The sequence below is a fragment of the Salvelinus namaycush genome, chromosome 5 (assembly GCF_016432855.1).
Source record: "Salvelinus namaycush isolate Seneca chromosome 5, SaNama_1.0, whole genome shotgun sequence".
Taxonomy (NCBI): domain Eukaryota; kingdom Metazoa; phylum Chordata; class Actinopteri; order Salmoniformes; family Salmonidae; genus Salvelinus; species Salvelinus namaycush.
In genome coordinates, this window is record NC_052311.1 from 64257966 (window position 1) to 64279296 (window position 21331).

Below are 21331 nucleotides of genomic sequence, written 5' to 3' on the forward strand. Positions count from 1 at the left end.
TCTTTGATCTCTCTGCTGTTGTGTGTGTTTCTGTCAATTGGGGCTGGGTATATAAAGGCCTGTAGGTGTGAGTTGTGGGAAGAGGGAGGTGTCTAAGCAGGTAGTCCCTCTCCTGGTCATGTGACATGTGCAACGAGGCGGTCTTTGATGCGGTTTGTGTCAGTCTCACTGACGCAACATGGAAACTGTCAGCCACACAAACAGGGAATCCTACATGCTCCCTCCCACGGATTCTCTTTCTCCCCCCATCATTCTCTCTCTGCCCCCTTCTCTTTCTCTCTCCCTCCCCCTCCCCCTTCTTTCTCTCTCTCTCTCCCTCCTCCTCTCTCTTTCTCCCCTCTCTCCCTCCCCCCCAACTTTCTCTCTTTTTCCCTCCCCCCTCTCTCTGCTCAAGTTCTGCAAAGTTGAATTTGATCTGTTACTCTACCTTTAATTACCTTACAGGTACAGAGTGGTATAAAAAACATTGTATTACAAAACATACATCATATCATCAGAAACATACAGTACTGTAATACACAGTATTTATATATCCATTGACAGAGTGACCCATTCATTTTAACCCTGCATTTAGTGTATCTATTGTATTTCTACTCAGTGGAACTTACAGGAAGCACAGGGTTGCCGAAAGTGTGCACAATCTAACCACTGTATCCTTCCACATTGATCATCATGCAGTTCTCACTGCTGTAAGTTACCAGCTCACCAGCATACATGGGAGGACAGGGCCGGTTCCAGTAATGCAAGTCATTGAATGGTGGTTGGCTTTGTTTTGGTGGAGAATACATGATGATGATGATAGCGACTTCCATCTCCCTTTACGTCTCTCTCTTTCTCGCTCTCTGCCTCAGTCATACACGGCTATTCTGAAGCTTAGGGACAATATTTGAGTTTATAGTATCAGGTTCCCATCATACCAACTATACTGCTCTATAGTTTCAGACAGACCGACAGACAGATAGATGTGAAACAGACAGATAGATGTTAGACGGACGGACGGACGGACAGACAGACATAGATAGAGACAGACAGACAGACATAGATAGAGACAGACAGACAGACAGACAGACAGACAGACAGACAGACATAGATAGAGACAGACAGACAGACAGACAGACAGACAGACAGACAGACAGACAGACAGACAGACAGACAGACAGACAGACAGACAGACAGATAGATAGATAGATAGATAGATAGATAGATAGATAGATAGATAGATAGATAGATAGATGAAAAATGTGTGGGTGGACACCCAAGAGTTGTTTGTGTTCTTGTAGCAGCCATATTTTCCCCTGGTTCAGACAGTAGTGAATCTCTCTGTGCTGGATACATCTTTTTATCTCATCTATCAACCCCCTCCCCCACTACTCTCTTCAAAACCTCAAAACATTTCCATGTAAACCTGTTGAAATCACAGGCTGTGTGTTTTTGGCCCAAATTTGGTGGCTCAGTGAGTACATTGGGACCACAACCCCCGCCCCCTCCTTCTCTCTCTTTCTTGCTGGCTTTCGGGGTCTGTGAATCAGATTCGTGAGGTGGTCTTTCCTCCTGCTGATCTTTAAATGTACATACTGTATTTAAATCCACAGTTAGGCAGTGATGAGGGAAAGTCTTAAACAGACAGATGCCCCTCACATGGAAACAATAGATGACAATGATAATGAAAAAAACCTACAGTATGCAAATCAACCTGAAGTCGGAAAATATTTCAACTAGATATCTTCAGTCTAAATTTTTCAACAGGATAACTCATCTGTTCCTGTCCCTCTCTCTCATCACGTCACATCACTCAATCTCGACCTCAATCCAGCACACTGATGTTACAAAACTATAGGAATTATAGTTCAAATCACTCTTAATTGTGCATAGCATTTTGATGTTGAATTTGTATTTGAATTAGCATTTTGTGTTTGGTCGATTTAAACTGGGCTCATATAGGCATACTTCAAATAAATGAATCAAACTTTGAGCTGTGAAATATTTCAATACACTTCACTTCAGTTGACAGTGCACCAAGGAATGAAATTGAAATGAATGAAATTTTATTTCCGTGTCAAATTGTCAGTTGGCAACCCATTAATTGACACATAAACAAACATTACAATAATTCACTGTGATAATTCACTGATAATTCTTTGTCCGGTGTTCTCTGCAGTGCGCATCGCATAAAGAGTAAAAAAAATAAACATCATAGTAAATAAGGTAATCCAAAAAATAATTATATCCCTAGAGCAATTAAAAATATACATACATACATATAGAAACAAATAAATACAGAAAAATGAAACAGAAGGCATTTGAACCCAGTCTGGCCATATCAGTAGGCTGATACAGCCTTTTACTGGCAGCTGAGAGGAGGCGGATGCATGATGAGATAAACTAGATTCTGTCTGCTGAAAGGATGTACAGAGCCTTCAGAAAGTATCACCCCTTGATTTTTTCCACATTTTGTTGTTACAAAGTGGGATTAAAATATATTTTATTGTCCTTTTTTTTACTCTAATGTCAAAGTGGAAGGAAAATTCAAACATTTATAAAAATAAATATGAAAAATAAAACACTCATACAGTATATCTTGATTAGATAAGTAACCCCCTGAGTCAATACATGTTAGAATCACCTTTGGCAGGATTACAGCTGTGAGTCTTTCTGGGTAAATCTCTAACAGCTTTCCACACCTGGATTGTGCAACATTTGGCCATTATTCTTTTCAAACTTCTTCAAGCTCTGTCAAATTGTTTGTTGATCATTGAATATGTTTACATGCACACAAATAATTCGATATTAAACTGATTATGGCAGTAGGCCGAGTATGGCAATAGTCATGTAGACACTTTAACCAATCAATCAAATGTATTTATAAAGCCCCTTTTACACCAGCAGATGTCACAAAGTGCTATACAGAAACCCAGCCTAAAACCCCAAACAGCAACGAACGCAGATGTAAAAGCACGGTGAATAGGAAACACCCCCTAGAAAGGCAGGAAACTAGGAAGAAACCTAGAGAAAAACCAGGCTCTGAGGGGTGGCCAGCCCTCTTCTGGCTGTGCCTGGTGGAGATAGTACATGGCCATTAAGGCCAGAGTTTGAATATCTTGAAGAACACTTTCATAGATGACAAGCATGGTCATTCAGAGGTTGAGATAGCAGGTGTGGTAGAGAGAGAGGTAGAACGTCCGGTGAACAGGTCAGGGTTCCATTGTCGCAGGCAGAACAGTTGAAACTGGAGCAGCAGCATGACCAGGTGTACTGGGGACAGCCAGGAGTCATCAGGCCAGGTAGTCCTGAGGCATGGTCCTAGGGCTCAGAGGGAGAGAGAATTAGAGCATTAGAGGGAGCACACTTAAATTCACACAGGACACCAGATAAGACAGGATAATTACACCAGATATAAAAGACTGACCCTTGGCCCCGTCACATAGATTATTGCAGCATAGATACTGGAGGCTGAGGCAGGGAGGGGGTCGGGGCACTGTTTACAGTGCATTAGAAAAGTATTCAGACCCCTTGACCTTTTTCAAATTTTGTCAACGTTTTAAACAAACTATTATATTAATATGACTGTGCATGCAACTGTACACACTGCTAGACAGCCATTTTCAGGTCTTGCCATAGATTGTCAAGCAGATTTAAGTCAAAACTGTAATCTGGTCACTCAGGAACATTCACTATCTTCTTGGTAAGTAACTACAGTGTAGATTTGGTCTTGTGTTTTAGGTTATTGTCCTGCTGAAAGGTGAATTCATCTCCCAGAGTCTGGTGGAAAGCAGACTGAACCAGATTTTCCTCTAGAATTTTGTCTGTGCTTAGCTCCATTCCGTTTATTTTTTATACTAAAAACTCCCCAGTCCTTAACAATTACATACCCATAACATGATGCAGCCACCACTATGCTTGAAAATATGGAGAGTGGTACTCAGTAGTGTGTTGTGTTGGATTTGCTCCAAACATAATACTTTGTATTCAGGACAACATGTTAATTGCTTTGCCACATTTATTTTGCAGTATTACTTTGGTGCCTTGTTGCAAACAGGATGCATGTTTTAGAATATTTTTGTTCTGTACAGGTTTCCTTCTTTTCACTCTGTCAGTTAGGTTAGTATTGCGGAGTAACTACAATGATGTTAATCCATCCTCAGTTTTCTCCTGTCACAGCCGTTAAACTCTGTAACTGTTTTAAAGTCACCAGTGACTTCATGGTGAAATCCCTGAGCTGTTTCTTTCCTCTCCAGCAACTGAGTAGGAAGGACGTCTGTATCTTTTTAGTGACTGGGTGTATTGATACACCATCCAAAGTGTAATTAATAACTTCACCATGCTCAAAGGGATATTCAATGTCTGCTTCTTTTTTTTTAAATTCAGGCTGTAACACAACAAATTGTGGAAAAAATGTAAGGGTGTGAATACTTTCTGAAGGCACTGTATATGACATTTTTCTGTCTGTTCAGCAGATTTTTAATCCAGATGTTGAACCTGAAGGTCTACAGTTATCTACAGTACACTCAGTGGTGGAAAAAGTACCCAATTGTCATACTTGAGTAAAAGTATAGATTCCTTAATAGAAAGTTACTCAAGTAAAAGTGAAAGTCAGCCAGTAAAATACTACTTGAGTAAAAGTATAAAAGTATTTGGTTTTAAATATACTTAAGTATCAAACGTAAAAGTTTAAATCGTTTAAAAGTCCTTATATTCATCAAAACAAAATGTATTTGTCACATGCACCAAATAAAACAGGTGCAGACCTTGCTGTGAAATGCTTACTTACAAACCCTTAACCAACAATGCAGTTAAGAAAAATAGAGTTAAGAAAATATTTACTAAATAAACTAAAGTAACACAATAAAATAACAATAACGAGGCTACGGTATATATAGGGGGTACAGGTACCTAGTCAATGTGCTGGGGAACAGGTTCGTCGAGGTAATTGAGGTAATATGTACATGAACAGAAGGGGTAAAGGGGCAAAGCAGACGGCCAATATTCTTGTTTTAAAATGTATGGATATCCAGGGGCACACTCTAACACTCAGACATTATTTACAAAAGATGCATTTGTGTTTAATGAGTCCGCCAGAGGCAGTAGGGATGACCATGTGTTCTCTTGATAAGTGCACGAATTTGACCATATTCCTGTCCTGCTAAGCGTTCAAAATGTAACGAGTACTTTTGGTTGTCAGGGAAAATGTATGGAGTAAAAATTACAATATTTTCTTTAGGAATGTAGTGGAGTAAGTAAAAGTAAAAGTTGTCAAAAATAAAAAATAGTAAAGTAAAGTACAGATACCCAAAAGAACGACTTAGGTAGTACTTTAAAGTATTTTTACTTAAGTACTTTACACCACTGAGGACACTGTGTGTGCAGAGAATAATTCCAAAAAGCCAGTTATGTGGAACAATGATACACCAGGCTGTAAAGTCTCAATAAATGCAGCTATTCTTCTCTCAAACAGTTTAGTTTGAATGTTTTGGTTTTTAAATACTTGGGTTTGGGTTTTTAAATGCATTTATTTTATTCAATTTCTTACCTATCCACAATACTAATTCATATCACAAGTTATTATTGATAGGCTATCTCCTCTGCCATATTACATGAGACATTCTTTATATAAACATTCCAAATTGGCCTTTCCTATACATTGCACTTGTGCAAATGCTTTGTAAACCCGGCCCGTAAATTTACCAAAATCATGCGGCATCCTGCAATATTATCATAACATCTGGGCGTGCATGAGTATCAGAAGTCAATATAGGTGTAGGGCCATCAATGGAATGTTGTTATATTTTTTTGTAATATGTGTTTTTCATTTTTATTTTCCGCTGAAGGACACTGACGTCAAAGCAGAACTGAAAATTGGACCAAATTAATTTCTGCTGCGCTTGCTTCTTTGAAACAGACGCCCCTTATTCCATTCAGCTGTTTTTGTTATAGTAAGACTGAAACCAACACAGCGTGTGAGTGTGTCTTCATAGTGTTTATGCGTATGTGGTTGGTGAAAATGTATGAAGTGAATGTATCCACTTAGTGGATAAAATGTAGTCTACAGTAGTTCAGTTTGTAGACCTACAAAAAACGAGCCCTATGAACAGATAATTGTTGATGCGGATGTTTAGGAGTTGTACGTTAAATGCGCGTTGCATCTTGGGAATAGTAGGAAAATGTAGGTGCCCGTTTGTCATGCATGACTTTATACATGTCGAAGCTTTAAAATGTGAATTTCGATTGTCTTTGATTTTATTATCATATTAGATTGACGAATACAAGGTCATAAACACGTGCAACGCTTCGGGTAAACACGGTATTGCCTGTTTGCTGGCTTAGCTAGGTCAACTTGTAGGCAAAGAGGAGCAGCATTTTATTCTAACTAACGTTACCTCTTGTTTTTGCAAATATTGTACAAAATATTACACTAGTAGCTAGGTAATGTTACTAGGCTGTAGCAATATGTTAGTTGTGTAGCTGTACTGTACAATTTCTTATTTAGTTAGTTAACTAGCTAACGTTAGCTATTTTACCTTTCCAGAATGATTGACGACCTCTGTGTATTTCAGGTGAGCTATGTCTCTGTTGAGAGGGTTGCTGAAGGCTTGCCACTCCACACAACCAGACAGATTAGCACTGGTAGGTACATTGCAATTCAGATGGAATGTTTTGTAGCTGCTGCAGGTAGCCTAGTTAGAGCGTTGGGCCAGTACCCGAAAGGTTGCAAGATCGAATCCCCGAGCTGACAAGGTAAAAATCTGTCGTTCTGCCCCTGAACAAGTCAGTTAACCCACTGTTCCTAGGCTGTCATTGTAAATAAGAATTTGTTCTTAACTGACTTAGTTAAATAAAATACACATTTCATAATGATAGGCCTATTTTGCATGCTCACAATTTTCCAACCAGGGCCCTGTGAATTTGATACGTCGTAACAAGAAGTTTTAATGTATATACTACAAACAGGACACTGATACATTAGGTGTCATACAATCGTTGTTTATACTGTAGCATTACAGTCATTATTATAGTTCTTGTCAATTGAAGTCTTGGTACTGAATGTAGCCCAGCTAATGAGATCAAAATGTGTGTTTCAGGTGTGTGCTGTCCAGTCTGTATGAATGCCATTCCTGAGCTGAAGAAGGTGGACTGAGAAGAGGAGCATGTTTGGGGTTTATGACAACATAGGAATTTTAGGTAACTGGGAAGTTATCAGTTTCAAATCATAGCTCATTTGACCTGATGTCAAGACATTGAGTTGACGCATAACTTTCATATCTTTATGAAAGTGCTCCCAGTCTCTTGGGACTCAAACCATTTCAGCAACATGACACTGTCCTCTGGACTAACTTCAAATCTACTCTTGGTTACCAGGTAGATATGAAAATGGACACATGCTGAAAATGTCACTTTTGCCCCCTGCTAAAAATGTCATGTAAGGCTTCTGCCATATTGCCAGTTGATACAAAATGGTACAGTGCTGTCTTTTTGGGGTTAACCAAAACACACACACACACACACACACTCTCCTATAACAGGCCTTACATCTCTAAGAACCTGATCGTCGGACCGGTCTGGGTGAAGGGTTTCCGTGGCAATGAGCTGCAGCGTCTGACGAGGAAGAAGAGGATGGTAGGAGACAGGATGATGACGCAGGACAAACACGACATGCAGAACAGGATCCACTTCCTCTATGGACACTTCAACCGCTTTGGGAAACATCGCTGATCTGATCTGGGACTGAGCGGTCTGGCTAACAATGCTAAACTACTACTGTACTAACAACCTGCCCACTGGACCACATTCAGACTCTAAAGAGAGAAATGTGCGCTACTCAGTTATGCCACTTAGATTTATATCAGCCCCTTATACCATTTGGTAGTCACCTTTTCTTATATCCATATTGGGGTAAGAGGAAGCTGATTGCAATTCGTTTTTGACTTTGACAGCTGGAAAATGTTGGATTCATTTAGTATTGTTGTTAGCACTAAATCAACACGCACATCTGTAAAATACATGTTTTCAACCATTATGAACTCCTAGAAGTGGAAATATACACACAATGTTTGATGCTCTATGGTCTGTAAATATTATCACATTGGGGACTAATGTAAGTAATGTTGTGGGTATGATAATAAACAGAAGCTTGTCATTACAATTGAGTGATTTTATTGTAAGGCCGCATTAGTATTTGACCTAAAGGTAGTTAGTCATTTCGACCTAAATTGTTGATCCATGTGAATGTGCCAATAGCAGTAATTTATAAAGTTACATATTCAATAATCAATCAGTTGACCAGATCTCAGATTTGACTAAGCATTCTCCATATTAAATTACCCCACGGCCTGGCTAGCACGTTTTCAACGCAACCAATGGGGCTATATTGCTCCATAACGCAGCTCACTGCTGTGCAGTAATGTTCGCACTGCCTCCCATCTCGTTTTGTATTCATGGACTAAAGAGGAATAACCGAGTTGTGGTCATGATGAAACTGGAATAAATCAAACGTTGGGCAAGATAGCTATTATAATATGGAGAGAGTAGTCGATAACTGGGGGTTGGTGAGAAGCCTAGTCGTCCGGGTAGAGAAAGGAGCACTTACAAGCCGGAGCGCGAGAGGGGGTAGCAGAGTCAACATTCTGTACTAAGCAATGTACCGCAGTGTCGTCCTGCCGCCCTATCCGACACACAGAGAAAACTGCAGTACTGCAAAGTGTGGAGCGAGAGGGGAGCACAAGAAAGAGGAGGGAGGGGGTTGGGAAAGAGGTACCGCACCATCGTTATGAGTCCAGCTGGAGAGAGAGAGGGGAAGGGGAGCGACGCATTATTGCAGTATAGTGCCATCACACAAACACACTAACGAAACTAGCGCACAAACCGACACACATATACGCTTCGACACACTCGCCGGGAGAGGGGGAACAACGGCGGTGTTAGATAATTCTAGATAATTCTGAAACTAGACCACGGGAAAATAGTGAAATTATATAATTGGGTAATGCAAAGGAAAGTGAAATCAGTTGTGTTTAGCTTTTGAAGGGGAACGTGCAACTTAAACCATTGGTGTGATTTTGAGCATCTCGACTCAGCATCTTTGGAGTATCACGACTTCTCTTGCATAGATTTATTATTTAAAGAAATTCGCCAAGCATCCTTGGATTTATCCCTTATGGATTTTACGAGCTGAAATTGAGAATCTGTGCACCACCCGAATTCACTTTCAACCTCTTGTTCCGCTGCCTTTCTTCGAGTGAATTATTACCCGACGCTTGCCTGGGTATTGCGGTACTTTGGGGATGACTTGCGGTGCTAAAGCATTGCTTTGAGGTTACTGCATCAGCTTCTGCGTCCGTTTGTTATTAACGCATCATTTTAATCAGTCGAGTCTCTGAGGTTCTGGACATCTTTGGACGACAGCAGAGATTTTCCCATTGCTTTTTTGTGATTTCGCGTTTTAATTTTTTACTTCAGACCCTTCCCCCTTTCGTCTCTCGCGCCCCCCCCCCCCCCCCTCCCTTCCCCTACCGCTCAGTGACAGTGTGTCAGTTCCAAGCAGCTGCATAGAAGATGTGAGTATCAATGCAGGGCTTCCTCTTTTTTACTTATTCTATAAAAAATGGATATTCACTAAACATGATTTATTCTAATATGTTGAGTATTTCTATCATGTTGTCAGGCTTTTTCTATGCTCTATTGATTTCTTCTAGCTTAATGTATTTTGCTGACGCAAGTCTTTTTCCGTCACAGCAGCTCTGAATAATGGATCTCGTCTACTGTAGTTGATTACCCTCAGTCCTCTTCTGGGCTTCAAAAGAAATTCATTTTTTGCTTGATTATTTTAATTAATAATTGGCTTATTTCAGCTGAAATTATGTTTTCTTTCTTTATTCCATGGGTTTTGAACCGTATTCCATGGGTTTTGAACCGTATGGTTCTAGGGACTTCCAGGTTATCAAATGTCTGTGAAGTATTAGAAAATCAATATCAATGTGAACTGATTGGTCTGAGATGTTTGTCTTCTTCTCCTGTTACAGTAGGAAATACAGTAGGGTACTACGCATGACATCTGGGATGAGACTGTCCTGCACCTGCAGTATAGAACAAGTTCATGCCTTTCAAATGATGGCTATATTCTTCATATTCATATATATATGGTGGATGGAATGGTTGCCTCTACTGTATATTTTACTAATTTCAATAGTCTGAGTCAGGACCAACACCCCCAGATGAGTCCATGGAGGCTGTCTGTGTTAGAACACTCCCCCTCTCATCCCTCCCCTTTCTCTCACCACCCCTCCTCCCCCTCTCTTTACCCTTCTGAACCAAATTAGTTGTTTTAATCCTTCTGCCTTTTCTCTCTCCTCTCCTTTTATTCCATTTCTCCTTATCCTTCTCTCTTAACCCTCTCTCATGTTCTCTATCTCTACAGCCTCCTCTTACTTTTCTTTTGGCATTTCCTCTCATCCTCCTCTTCTTCTTATCTCCCTCTTGCTTAATCTGACACTCTCTCTCTCTTTCTGTCTCTCTCCCCCCCCTCTCGCTCTTTTTCTTTCTTTCTCTCTCTCTTTCTGTCTCTCTCTTTCTGTCTCTCTCTCTCTCTCCCATCTCTCTCTCTCTCTCTCTCTCTCTCTCTCTCTCTCTCTCTCTCTCTCTCTCTCTCTCTCTCTCTCTCTCTCTCTCTCTCTCTCTCTCTCTCTCTCTCTCTCTCAGGGAGGCATCTATCCCATGTACAACTCTGACTTTATCCCCTTTATTCTCCACACCAACAGCTTTTCTCCCTTCTGTACCTCATCATTCATCTTTCTTCCTCTCCCCCATGTGGCATCGCATTAGTGAAAACCAAGACTGTTCTCAGGGCATTCTCCCAATATTCTATGAAAGTCATTTCTGTTAGTCAAAACCGGCAGACCTGCCCCGAGAACAGTCTTGATTTCTACAAATGCGATACAGCCTCTCCAATACTCTTCCTCTCCCTCTGCCCCTCTCTGGCTTCCAATTCTGTCCTTTATCTCATATCCATTCTTTCCTCCTCCTCCTCCTCCTCCTCTTTCCCCTCTCCTCATTATACTTGCCCTTCTGTACTTTTGAACTTTTAATCTGAATCTCTTTTATCACTGAGTACTGTTATCAAGGCTTTTTTTTGTTTTTTTGTTTTGTTTTAGTTCCAACACCTCTAAAATGTGGTTGTTTCAGTTTCCACTTAACTCACGACTGCTAAATTACTGTAATGTAAAAAAAGTCTTACCCTTCCTCATCTCCCTCTTCCCGTCTCCCTCCTTCCCCCTCTCCTATCCCTTGCACCTCCCATCTCTTCTCCTCTCCGTCCCTTCCTCCCTCTCTCCCCTTCCCAGGTCTGCCCCAGATGCTGCTCCTCCAGCTGGACCTCCCGGAGCCCCAGGGGCCCCAGGAGCAGACGGAGCCCCAGGTGGAGGGCCCCCACCCCCTCCTCCCAACACCTCCAGCAACCGCAGGCTACAACAGACACAAGCCCAAGTGGAGGAGGTGAGCTAGTGTGACACGCACATACAGTACCAACCAACCTGCTCCGGGCTTCGATACCATGCTCCTAACAGGACTCCCACTCTTGCCAAACCATATAGTACAACATTTTAAACTACAGCAAGTAGCTAGCTCTGGGATTGACGTCACAGCGTGAGACAACTAGCAATAATTAGGCCAGATCTGGGCTGCATTTCCAGTTGCTCCCTCCTCTCTGCACTCGTTCACTCTCCTTGGTGTAAGCAATAGCGCCACCTAGTTTCCCCCATTTTGCTTTCATCTATCCAATTCAATGAAATGGGGGAATGAGGGCAGAAGTAACAGAGCAACCTTCTGGAATGAAGTGCGGTCATGAGTCAAGCTGTAGAAACAGAGCTAACAGAAAAGGAAAGGACATAGATTGCTTCTTTGTGACATTCTTTGATTGTTGGGAAATCTAAAAATAGAGTAGCAGAGTCTACTCTACTCTACAATGCAGTTTGATTTGTTTTACGATTAATTCCAGTAATGTTTTAGCTATGCAGTCTTTGTCAGGGTGAGGCTTTCTGGGATCATCATGATATTCCATCAACCTGACAACATGAATTTGTTATTTTATTGATGTGTGTTTGTGGTGTGTGCATAATGAATGAAGCGCTGAGAAATGTTGTAACAACTATTCCAAAATACAATACCCACTATAACAATTTGGATAGCATACTATACAATATGGCTAGCATATGATACAGCATGGCTAGCATACGATACAACATGGTTAGCATACGATACAACATAGCTAGCATACGATACAACATGGCTAGCATACGATACAACATGGCTAGCATACGATACAACATGGCTGTCTATGATGATGTTTAATATATTATATTTCTATGGCCAAAGTTATGTTAGCTATTAACATATAGAAAATAACATGGTTGATCAATTTATCTTAGTAATGGACTGCACTGCAGCTTGGGAATGGTTTCATGCTGTATTCAATTGTGTGATGTGGGCTTCTATGGCTCGGGCTGTCAGTAAATTCCTCTCCTCTCCTCTCCTCTCCTCTCCTCTCCTCTCCTCTCCTCTCCTCTCCTCTCCTCTCCTCTCCTCTCCTCTCCTCTCCTCTCCTCTCCTCTCCTCTTCTCTTCTCTTCCCTCCTCTCCTCTACCCACCTCCCCCTCTCCTCTCCAGGTGGTGGATATTATGCGGGTGAATGTGGACAAGGTTCTGGAGAGGGACCAGAAGCTGTCGGAGCTGGATGACAGAGCGGATGCCCTCCAGGCCGGGGCCTCCCAGTTCGAGAGCTGTGCAGCCAAACTAAAGAGCAAATACTGGTGGAAAAACGCAAAGGTAATGACAGTGATCCATGATTATATTGTCATTCACATTAGCAGACACTTTCATCCAAAAGGACTTAGAATTTACATATTCAGGAGAACTGCAAGGTAATGGTAATATTGATAATGATTATAATATGTTTTTTTAGCCAGTTCTTTCTATCCAAAGTGACAGTGTACTGTCATATATTCAAGTTAACATATATATCCAGTGTACTGTATGTGGCCCATGAGGGAATCATTCAGAGCCACAACTGTGGTGGTGTTGCAACGCCAGTACCATGCTCCACCAACCAGTACCACGCTCCACCAACCAGTACCACGCTCCACCAACCAGTACCACGCTCCACCAACCAGTACCATTCTCCACCAACCAGTACCACGCTCCACCAACCAGTACCACGCTCCACCAACCAGTACCACGCTCCACCAACCAGTACCACGCTCCACCAACCAGTACCACGCTCCACCAACCAGTACCACGCTCCACCAACCAGTACCACGCTCCACCAACCAGTACCACGCTCCACCAACCAGTACCACGCTCCACCAACCAGTACCACGCTCCACCAACCAGTACCATGCTCCACCAACCAGTACCACGCTCCACCAACCAGTACCACGCTCCACCAACCAGTACCACGCTCCACCAACCAGTACCATGCTCCACCAACCAGTACCACGCTCCACCAACCAGTACCACGCTCCACCAACCAGTACCACGCTCCACAAACCAGTACCACGCTCCACCAACCAGTACCACGCTCCACCAACCAGTACCATGCTCCAAATCAAATCAAATGTATTTATATAGCCCTTCTTACATCAGCTGATTTATCAAAGTGCTGTACAGTAACCCAGCCTAAAACCCCAAACAGCAAGCAATGCAGGTGTAGAAGCACGGTGGCTAGGAAAAACTCCCTAGAAAGGCCAAAACCTAGGAAGAAACCTAGAGAGGAACCAGGCTATGAGGGGTGACCTGTCCTCTTCTGGCTGTGCCGGGTGGAGATTATAACACAACATGGCCAAGATGTTCAAATGTTCATAAATGACCAGCATGGTCAAATAATAATAATCACAGTAGTTGTCGAGGGTGCAACAAGTCAGCACCCCAGGAGTAAATGTCAGTTGGCTTTTCATAGCCAATCATTGAGAGTATCTCTACCGCTCCTGCTGTCTCTAGAGAGTTGAAAACAGCAGGTATGGGACAGGTAGCACGTCCGGTGAACAGGTCAGGGTTCCATAGCCGCAGGCAGAACAGTTGAAACTGGAGCAGCAGCACGGCCAGATGGACTGGGGACAGCAATGAGTCATCATCCTCAGAGAGAGAGAGGGAGAGAGAGAGAAAGAAAGGAGAGAATTGGAGAGAGCATACTTAAATTCACACAGGACACCGGATAAGACAGGAGAAATACTCCAGATATAACAGACTGACCCAAGCCCCCCGACACATAAACTACTGCAGCATAAATACTGGAGGCTGAGACAGGAGGGGTCAGGAGACACTGTGGCCCCATCCAATGATACCCCCGGACAGGGCCAAACAGGCAGGATCCCACTAGAGGGATATTTTCAACCACCAACTTACCATCCTGAGACAAGGCCGAGTATAGCCCACAAAGATCTCCGCCACGGCACAATCCAAGGGGGGGCGCCAACCCAGACAGGAAGACCACGTCAGCGACTCAACCCACTCAAGTGACGCACCCCTCCTAGGGACGGCATGGAAGAGCACCAGTAAGCCAGAGACTCAGCCCCTGTAATAGGGTTAGAGGCAGAGAATCACAGTGGAGAGAGGGTTACCGGCCAGGCAGAGACAGCAAGGGCGGTTCGTTGCTCCAGAGCCTTTCCGTTCACCTTCACACTCCTGGGCCAGACTACACTCAATCATATGACCTACTGAAGAGATGAGTCTTCAGTAAAGACTTAAAGGTTGAGACCGAGTCTGCGTCTCTCACATGGGTAGGCAGACCATTCTCTATAGGAGAAAGCCCTGCCTCCAGCTGTTTGCTTAGAAATTCTAGGGACAATTAGGAGGCCTGCGTCTTGTGACCGTAGCGTACGTGTAGGTATATACGGCAGGACCAAATCGGAAAGATAGGTAGGAGCAAGCCCATGTAATGCTTTGTAGGTTAGCAGTAAAACCTTGATATCAGCCCTTGCCTTAACAGGAAGCCAGTGTAGGGAGGCTAGCACTGGAGTAATATGATCAAATTTTGGGGTTCTAGTCAGGATTCTAGCAGCCGTATTTAGCACTAACTGAAGTTTATTTAGTGCTTTATCCAGGTAGCCGGAAAGTAGAGCATTGCAGTAGTCTAACCTAGATGTAACAAAAGCATGGATTCATTTTTCTGCATCATTTTTGGACTGAAAGTTTCTGATTTTTGCAATGTTACGTAGATGGAAAAAAGCTGTCCTTGAAACAGTCTTGATATGTTCGTCAAAAGAGAGATCAGGGTCCAGAGTAACGCCGAGGTCCTTCACAGTTTTATTTGAGACGACTGTACAACCATCAAGATTAATTGTCAGATTCAACAGAAGATCTCTATTTGTTTCTTGGGACCTAGAACAAGCATCTCTGTTTAGTCCGAGTTTAAAAGTAGAAGGTTTGCAGCCATCCACTTCCTTATGTCTGAAACACAGGCTTCTAGGGAGGGCAATTTTGGGGCTTCACCATGTTTCATTGATATGTACAGCTGTGTGTCATCCGCATAGCAGTGAAAGTTAACATTATGTTTTCGAATGACATCCCCAAGAGGTAAAATATATAGTGAAAACAATAGTGGTCCTAAAACGGAACCTTGAGGAACACCGAAATTTACAGTTGATTTGTCAGAGGACAAACCATTCACAGAGACAAATTGACATCTTTCCAACAGATAAGATCTAAACCAGGCCAGAACTTGTCCGTGTAGACCAATTTGGGTTTCCAATCTCTCCAAAAGAATGTGGTGATCAATGGTATCAAAAGCAGCACTAAGGTCTAGGAGCACGAGGACAGATGCAGAACCTCGGTCTGACGCCATTAAAAGGTAATTTACCACCTTCACAAGTGCAGTCTCAGTGCTATGATGGGGTCTAAAACCAGACTGAAGCATTTCATATACATTGTTTGTCTTCAGGAAGGCAGTGAGTTGTAGTGCAACAGCTTTTTCAAACATTTTAGAGAGGAATGGAAGATTCGATATAGGCCGATAGTTTTTTATGTTTTCTGGGTCAATGTTTGGCGTTTTCAAGAGAGGCTTTATTACTGCCACTTTTAGTGAGTTTGGTACACATCCGGTGGATAGTGAGCCGTTTATTATGTTCAACATAGGAGGGCCAAGCACATGAAGCAGCTCTTTCAGTAGTTTAGTTGGAACAGGGTCCAGTATGCAGCTTGAGGGTTTAGACGCCATGATTATTTTCATCATTGTGTCAAGAGATATAGTATTAAAAAACTTGAGTGTCTCCCTTGATCCTAGGTCCTGGCAGAGTTGTGGAGACTCAGGACAACTGAGCTTTGGAGGAATACGCAGATTTAAAGAGGAGTCCGTAATTTGCTTTCTAATGATCATGATCTTTTCCTCAAAGAAGTTCATGAATTTATTACTGCTGAAGTGAAAGCCATCCTCTCTTGGGGAATGCTGCTTGTTAGTTAGCTTTGCGACAGTATCAAAAAGAAGTTTAGGATTGTTCTTATTTTCCTCAATTAAGTTGGAAAAATGGGATGATCGAGAAGCGGTGAGGGCTCTTCGATACTGCACGGTACTGTCTTTCCAAGCTAGTCGGAAGACTTCCAGTTTGGTGTGGCGCCATTTCCGTTCCAATTTTCTGGAAGCTTGCTTCAGAGCTCGGGTATTTTCTGTATACCAGGGAGCTAGTTTCTTATGACAAATATTTTACATTTTTAGGGGTGCAACTGCATCTAGGGTATTGCGCAAGGTTAAATTGAGTTCCTCAGTTAGGTGGTTAACTGATTTTTGTCCTCTGACATCCTTGGGTAGTTAGAGGGAGTCTGGAAGGGCATCAAGGAATCTTTGGGTTGTCTGAGAATTTATAGCACGACTTTTGATGCTCCTTGGTTGGGGTCTGAGCAGATTATTTGTTGTGATTGCAAACGTAATAAAATGGTGGTCCGATAGTCCAGGGTTATGAGGAAAAACATTAAGATCCACAACATTTATTCCATGGGACAAAACTAGGTCCAGAGTATGACTGGCAGTGAGTAGGTCCAGAGACATGCTGGACAAAACCCACTGAGTCGATGATGGCTCCGAAAGCCTTTTGGAGTGGGTCTGTGGACTTTTCCATGTGAATATTAAAGCCACCAAAAATTAGAATATTATCTGCTATGACTACAAGGTCCGATAGGAATTCAGGGAACTCAGTGAGGAACGCTGTATATGGCCCAGGAGGCCTGTAAACAGTAGCTATAAAAAGTGATTGGGTAGGCTGCATAGATTTCATGACTAGAAGCTCAAAAGACGGAAACGTATTTTTTTTGTAAATTGAAATTTGCTATCGTAAATGTTAGCAACACCTCCGCCTTTGCGGGATGCACGGGGGATATGGTCACTAGTGTAACCAGGAGGTGAGGCCTCATTTAACACAGTAAATTCATCAGGCTTAAGCCATGTTTCAGTCAGGCCAATCACATCAAGATTATGATCAGTGATTAGTTCATTGACTATAACTGCCTTTGAAGTGAGGGATCTAACATTAAGTAGCCCTATTTTGATATGTGAGGTATCACGATCTCTTTCAATATTGGCAGGAATGGAGGAGGTCTTTATTCCAGTGAGATTGCTAAAGCGAACACCGCCATGTTTAGTTTTGCCCAACATAGGTCGAGGCACAGACACGGTCTCAATGGGGATAGAGCCCTGTCTATGTTCGTAGATAAGATGAGAGCACCCCTCCAGCTAGGATGGAGTCCATCACTCCTCAACAGGCTTGGTCCTGTTTGTGGGTGAGTCCCAGAAAGAGGGCCAATTATCTACAAATTCTATCTTTTGGGAGGGGCAGAAAACAGCTTTCAACCAGCGATTGAGTTGTGAGACTCTGCTGTAGAGCTCATCACTCCCCCTAACTGGGAGGGGGCCAGAGACAATTACTCGATGCCTCCACATCTTTCTAGCTGATTTACACGCTGATTTACACGCTCCACCAACCAGTACCACGCTCAACCAACCAGTACCATGCTCAATCAACCAGTACCATGCTCCACCAACCAGTACCACGCTCAACCAACCAGTACCATGCTCAATCAACCAGTACCACGCTCCACCAACCAACCAACTGAGCCATTGAGGTGCAGGGTGCTGAGGCGGACACACAGCGTCACCCCCTTTTCCCGTGTACTAATCCCCTAATTAGCGTCTGTGGACGAGCGGAGTGGCGCTCCGGGGAATGGGGAAATAGGGAGGCTCTCACTGCAGAGTTTTCTCTACAAGCAGTTATTCTTATTAATTGCATAGCAATAGCACCAAAAATACACTGACTAGACACAAGGGAGTGTGATGAAATGTTACACTCTGCTTTTTGTGTTTGTCATCGTGCTGGGTTGGTGTGTGTGTGTGTGTGTTTTTTGGGTCAGCAGGACTAATGTTAATTCGCAGCGACTTCACCCCTGAATAAAAGACACATGTTTAATCACCCTGAGGAAAATCTATCAGGTTGATTAACTAGAAGAATAGAAGAATAAAGAAAACCTTTAACTCTCCATTTGCTTTTCTTTCTAGATGATGATCATTATGGGTATCATTGGAGTTCTTGTGGTCGGAGTCCTTTTCTGTAAGTACCATTATTCACTTTCCCCTATTACCATTCATTGATACCCACTCGCATGTAGCCAGTTAGAGGGTTTCTTCACTTCTTTTAAACTTCATTTGGAAATTTCTTGGCATATGAATTATTGTGCAGATGACTAAATTAATTTCCATACTTCTGTATTGCATTAGCAGATACTCACACTGCTCTCAGGGAAGGTCTGCCAGTTTTGACTAGCAGAAGTTACTTTTTGTAGCGGTTTAGGAGAATTAACATGGCAGGTTAGCATAATTAGGTAAAGGTTAGGAAAATGGTTAGGGTTAGCTAAAATGCTAACAATGTCTAGCTACAACCAGGCCTGTCCTGAGAACAGTCTTGGTTTCCACTAATACAATTCTGAATCCATACTAGTCAAGTGCAGTAGATGTTAAGGCGAAGGCCACAGCTATAATCAGTGTGCACTTATAACAGGCCCAGGTCTGCCCTGCTCTGACGGTCTCCTAGTGCCTACTCTATGTCAATAATTCATGATAACTTATTACAGTAAATGATTGAAACAGTATAAGGCCTCTGTTACCAGTCATTCAGTAGAAACAACACATGTGTAGATGTGGCCCACTGAATGCAAAGATAATTATTTAGCTGTAAATACATTGTTAGATGTGTCTTCAGTTTGTGATTCAGGAACCCATAAATCTGCTGACCCAATTATTGAACAATCTCTCCCTCTCTCCCTCCCCCTCTCTTTATCTTCCTCTCTCTCTCCATTTTTCTCATAGTGTACTTCTTCTATTGAGTTATCCCAGCGTGGCAGGACACAGACATGAGAGCGAAATAGGAGAGAACATCGAAAACAAAATCGACACAAATCCAAACTCCAGTCCCGCCCCCTTTTCCTCCACACCAGGTCTTCCATCTAGCACTTAAACATGACGCTCCTGTGTAGATGTTGTTGCTCTCTTTTCTCTTTGTCCTCCTGCCCTTCCCGTCTCTTTGATCCATCTTTCTTCCTCTGTCTTGGCATGCTGTCTCACTCACTCTCTCCTGCCTCTGCGTCTCATACATTATTGAAGTGTGCAGTAGGGAAAGAGAGAGAAAGCAGGAAGAAGTGAAAGAGAGAGAGAAAGCATGGAGAGAGAGAGTGAGTGCAATGAGAGAGCGCAGCAGTTCTTTCTATCCGCCAAAGCTTGTTCGTGTTACCTTTTGGAGAGCGTACCACATTTGTAAATTGATACTGACATACAGTACCTAACAACCCCTCCTGATCCCCTACCTCATACCACTACCATTATTAATACTACTTACTAATACAAGGTCATGGTTAAGATTATGATCATTTTGTCATGTGTGTGTGTGTGTGTGTGTGTGTGTACTTGTGATCCAAATCAGTGTAGCCAGTAGCTTTTTCCAGGGTTAGTTGATGTAGGCCTTGACTGGCATTCCTGCCTTTTCCTTTACCTCCCTCTTTCTCTCACTCACTGACTGTGGTGTTTAAGAGAGAGATAGAGAGAGGATAAGAAAAGCCAGGAAGGATACTGGAAAAGGCAGAAACGACTTTTGGGACACTGACTTTTAGTATATCTTTATTCTTGTACCACAGACAGACAGACGGACAGTTAGCTAGATTAACATTGACAGACAGAAACAGACAATCTGTACCTACATAGAGTATTCTTTCAGGAGTGCAGACAAAAGTCTATACAGCATTAACTCTCGACACACCTAAAGGCAGGTCTGTGTAATAACACTGCATAGTACATTTTTGATTGATTAGTGAGCAGCTTTACTGTGTTGTGGTTGTGTTCAGACACTCTTGTACGTTCTAGTAGAGAGGGTACAGGGTTAGGGAGGAATGGTTCAATAGACTGTCCCCTATCTGGAGAGGACATAACCAAATAACCCCCCAAATAACCCACTCCCTGCCCATCAAACCAACAAAAACACACACACTGTTACCTACAGTAGACTTTAGGCTGTTACCTACAATAGGCTGTTACCTACAGTAGCCAATAGGCTGTTACCTACAGTAGCCAATAGGCTGTTACCTACAGTAGCCTATAGGCCCAATGGAAGTAGTGTTTGTGTCTTACTTGACTTGCATGGCAGACGATGTCCATAGTTTTGCCTATTTGTGTGACCTATGTATCTGCCATTTCTGAAACTAACTGCCGATTGTACATTTATTTTGTTTGGTTTAGTGGTTTTCAGGACCTGTGTATAGGCTACTGTATCTATGCGCTCAATTAATAACTCATGCGTATGCAATGTAGTGAAGCTCAAGAGTTTGCTAAATTTTTGTTGCTCACATGCTTTCGAAATAACTAATACACAACCAGAGAACAATGGTTACTACAGTAGTATTCTGACGGGAAAAAAACTAAAAACGTAAATCGTAGTACCGTACAAGTAGTACCATAAAGTACTTCATCTTTGCCAGACTATTGCTCCTGAAAATGTGTTTTTTAGTAAGTTTATATTTTACCTTTGGTGTTGGATATTCCAGAAAATATAATTTTCCTCTCAATGGTTGATACAGAGGGACTGTTTGACACATTGTAAAAAAAAATATGAAAAATAGCTATGTGTAAATTGCATTTATGAATGAAAATAGTGGTGATTACTCAACAATGATCTAATAATATTGTGCAATAATATTATTAGGTAAGAAATTATACAACATGAGAATACTGCGAGAGATAAAACTGGATCATGAGAATTCTTTAAACGCATGCTTACCACTTGATGCTAATAAAGAAAATCATCAACATTAATGTGTTCATCAT

At 42.3% G+C, this 21331-nt stretch overlaps 1 protein-coding gene and 1 pseudogene across 1 annotated transcript; both read left to right on the forward strand.

The window, feature by feature from the left end:
• Positions 1–6558: 6558 nt before the first annotated feature.
• LOC120047733 lies at positions 6559–7763 on the forward strand (annotated as a pseudogene).
• Positions 7764–8791: 1028 nt separating this feature from the next.
• LOC120048708 (vesicle-associated membrane protein 1-like) lies at positions 8792–21281 on the forward strand. Its single transcript, XM_038994872.1, has 5 exons — positions 8792–9548; positions 11331–11481; positions 12652–12810; positions 18521–18572; positions 19328–21281. Coding segments are annotated over exons 1-5 (381 nt in total). The 5' UTR covers positions 8792–9546; the 3' UTR covers positions 19345–21281.
• The last annotated feature ends 50 nt before the right edge of the window (positions 21282–21331 follow it).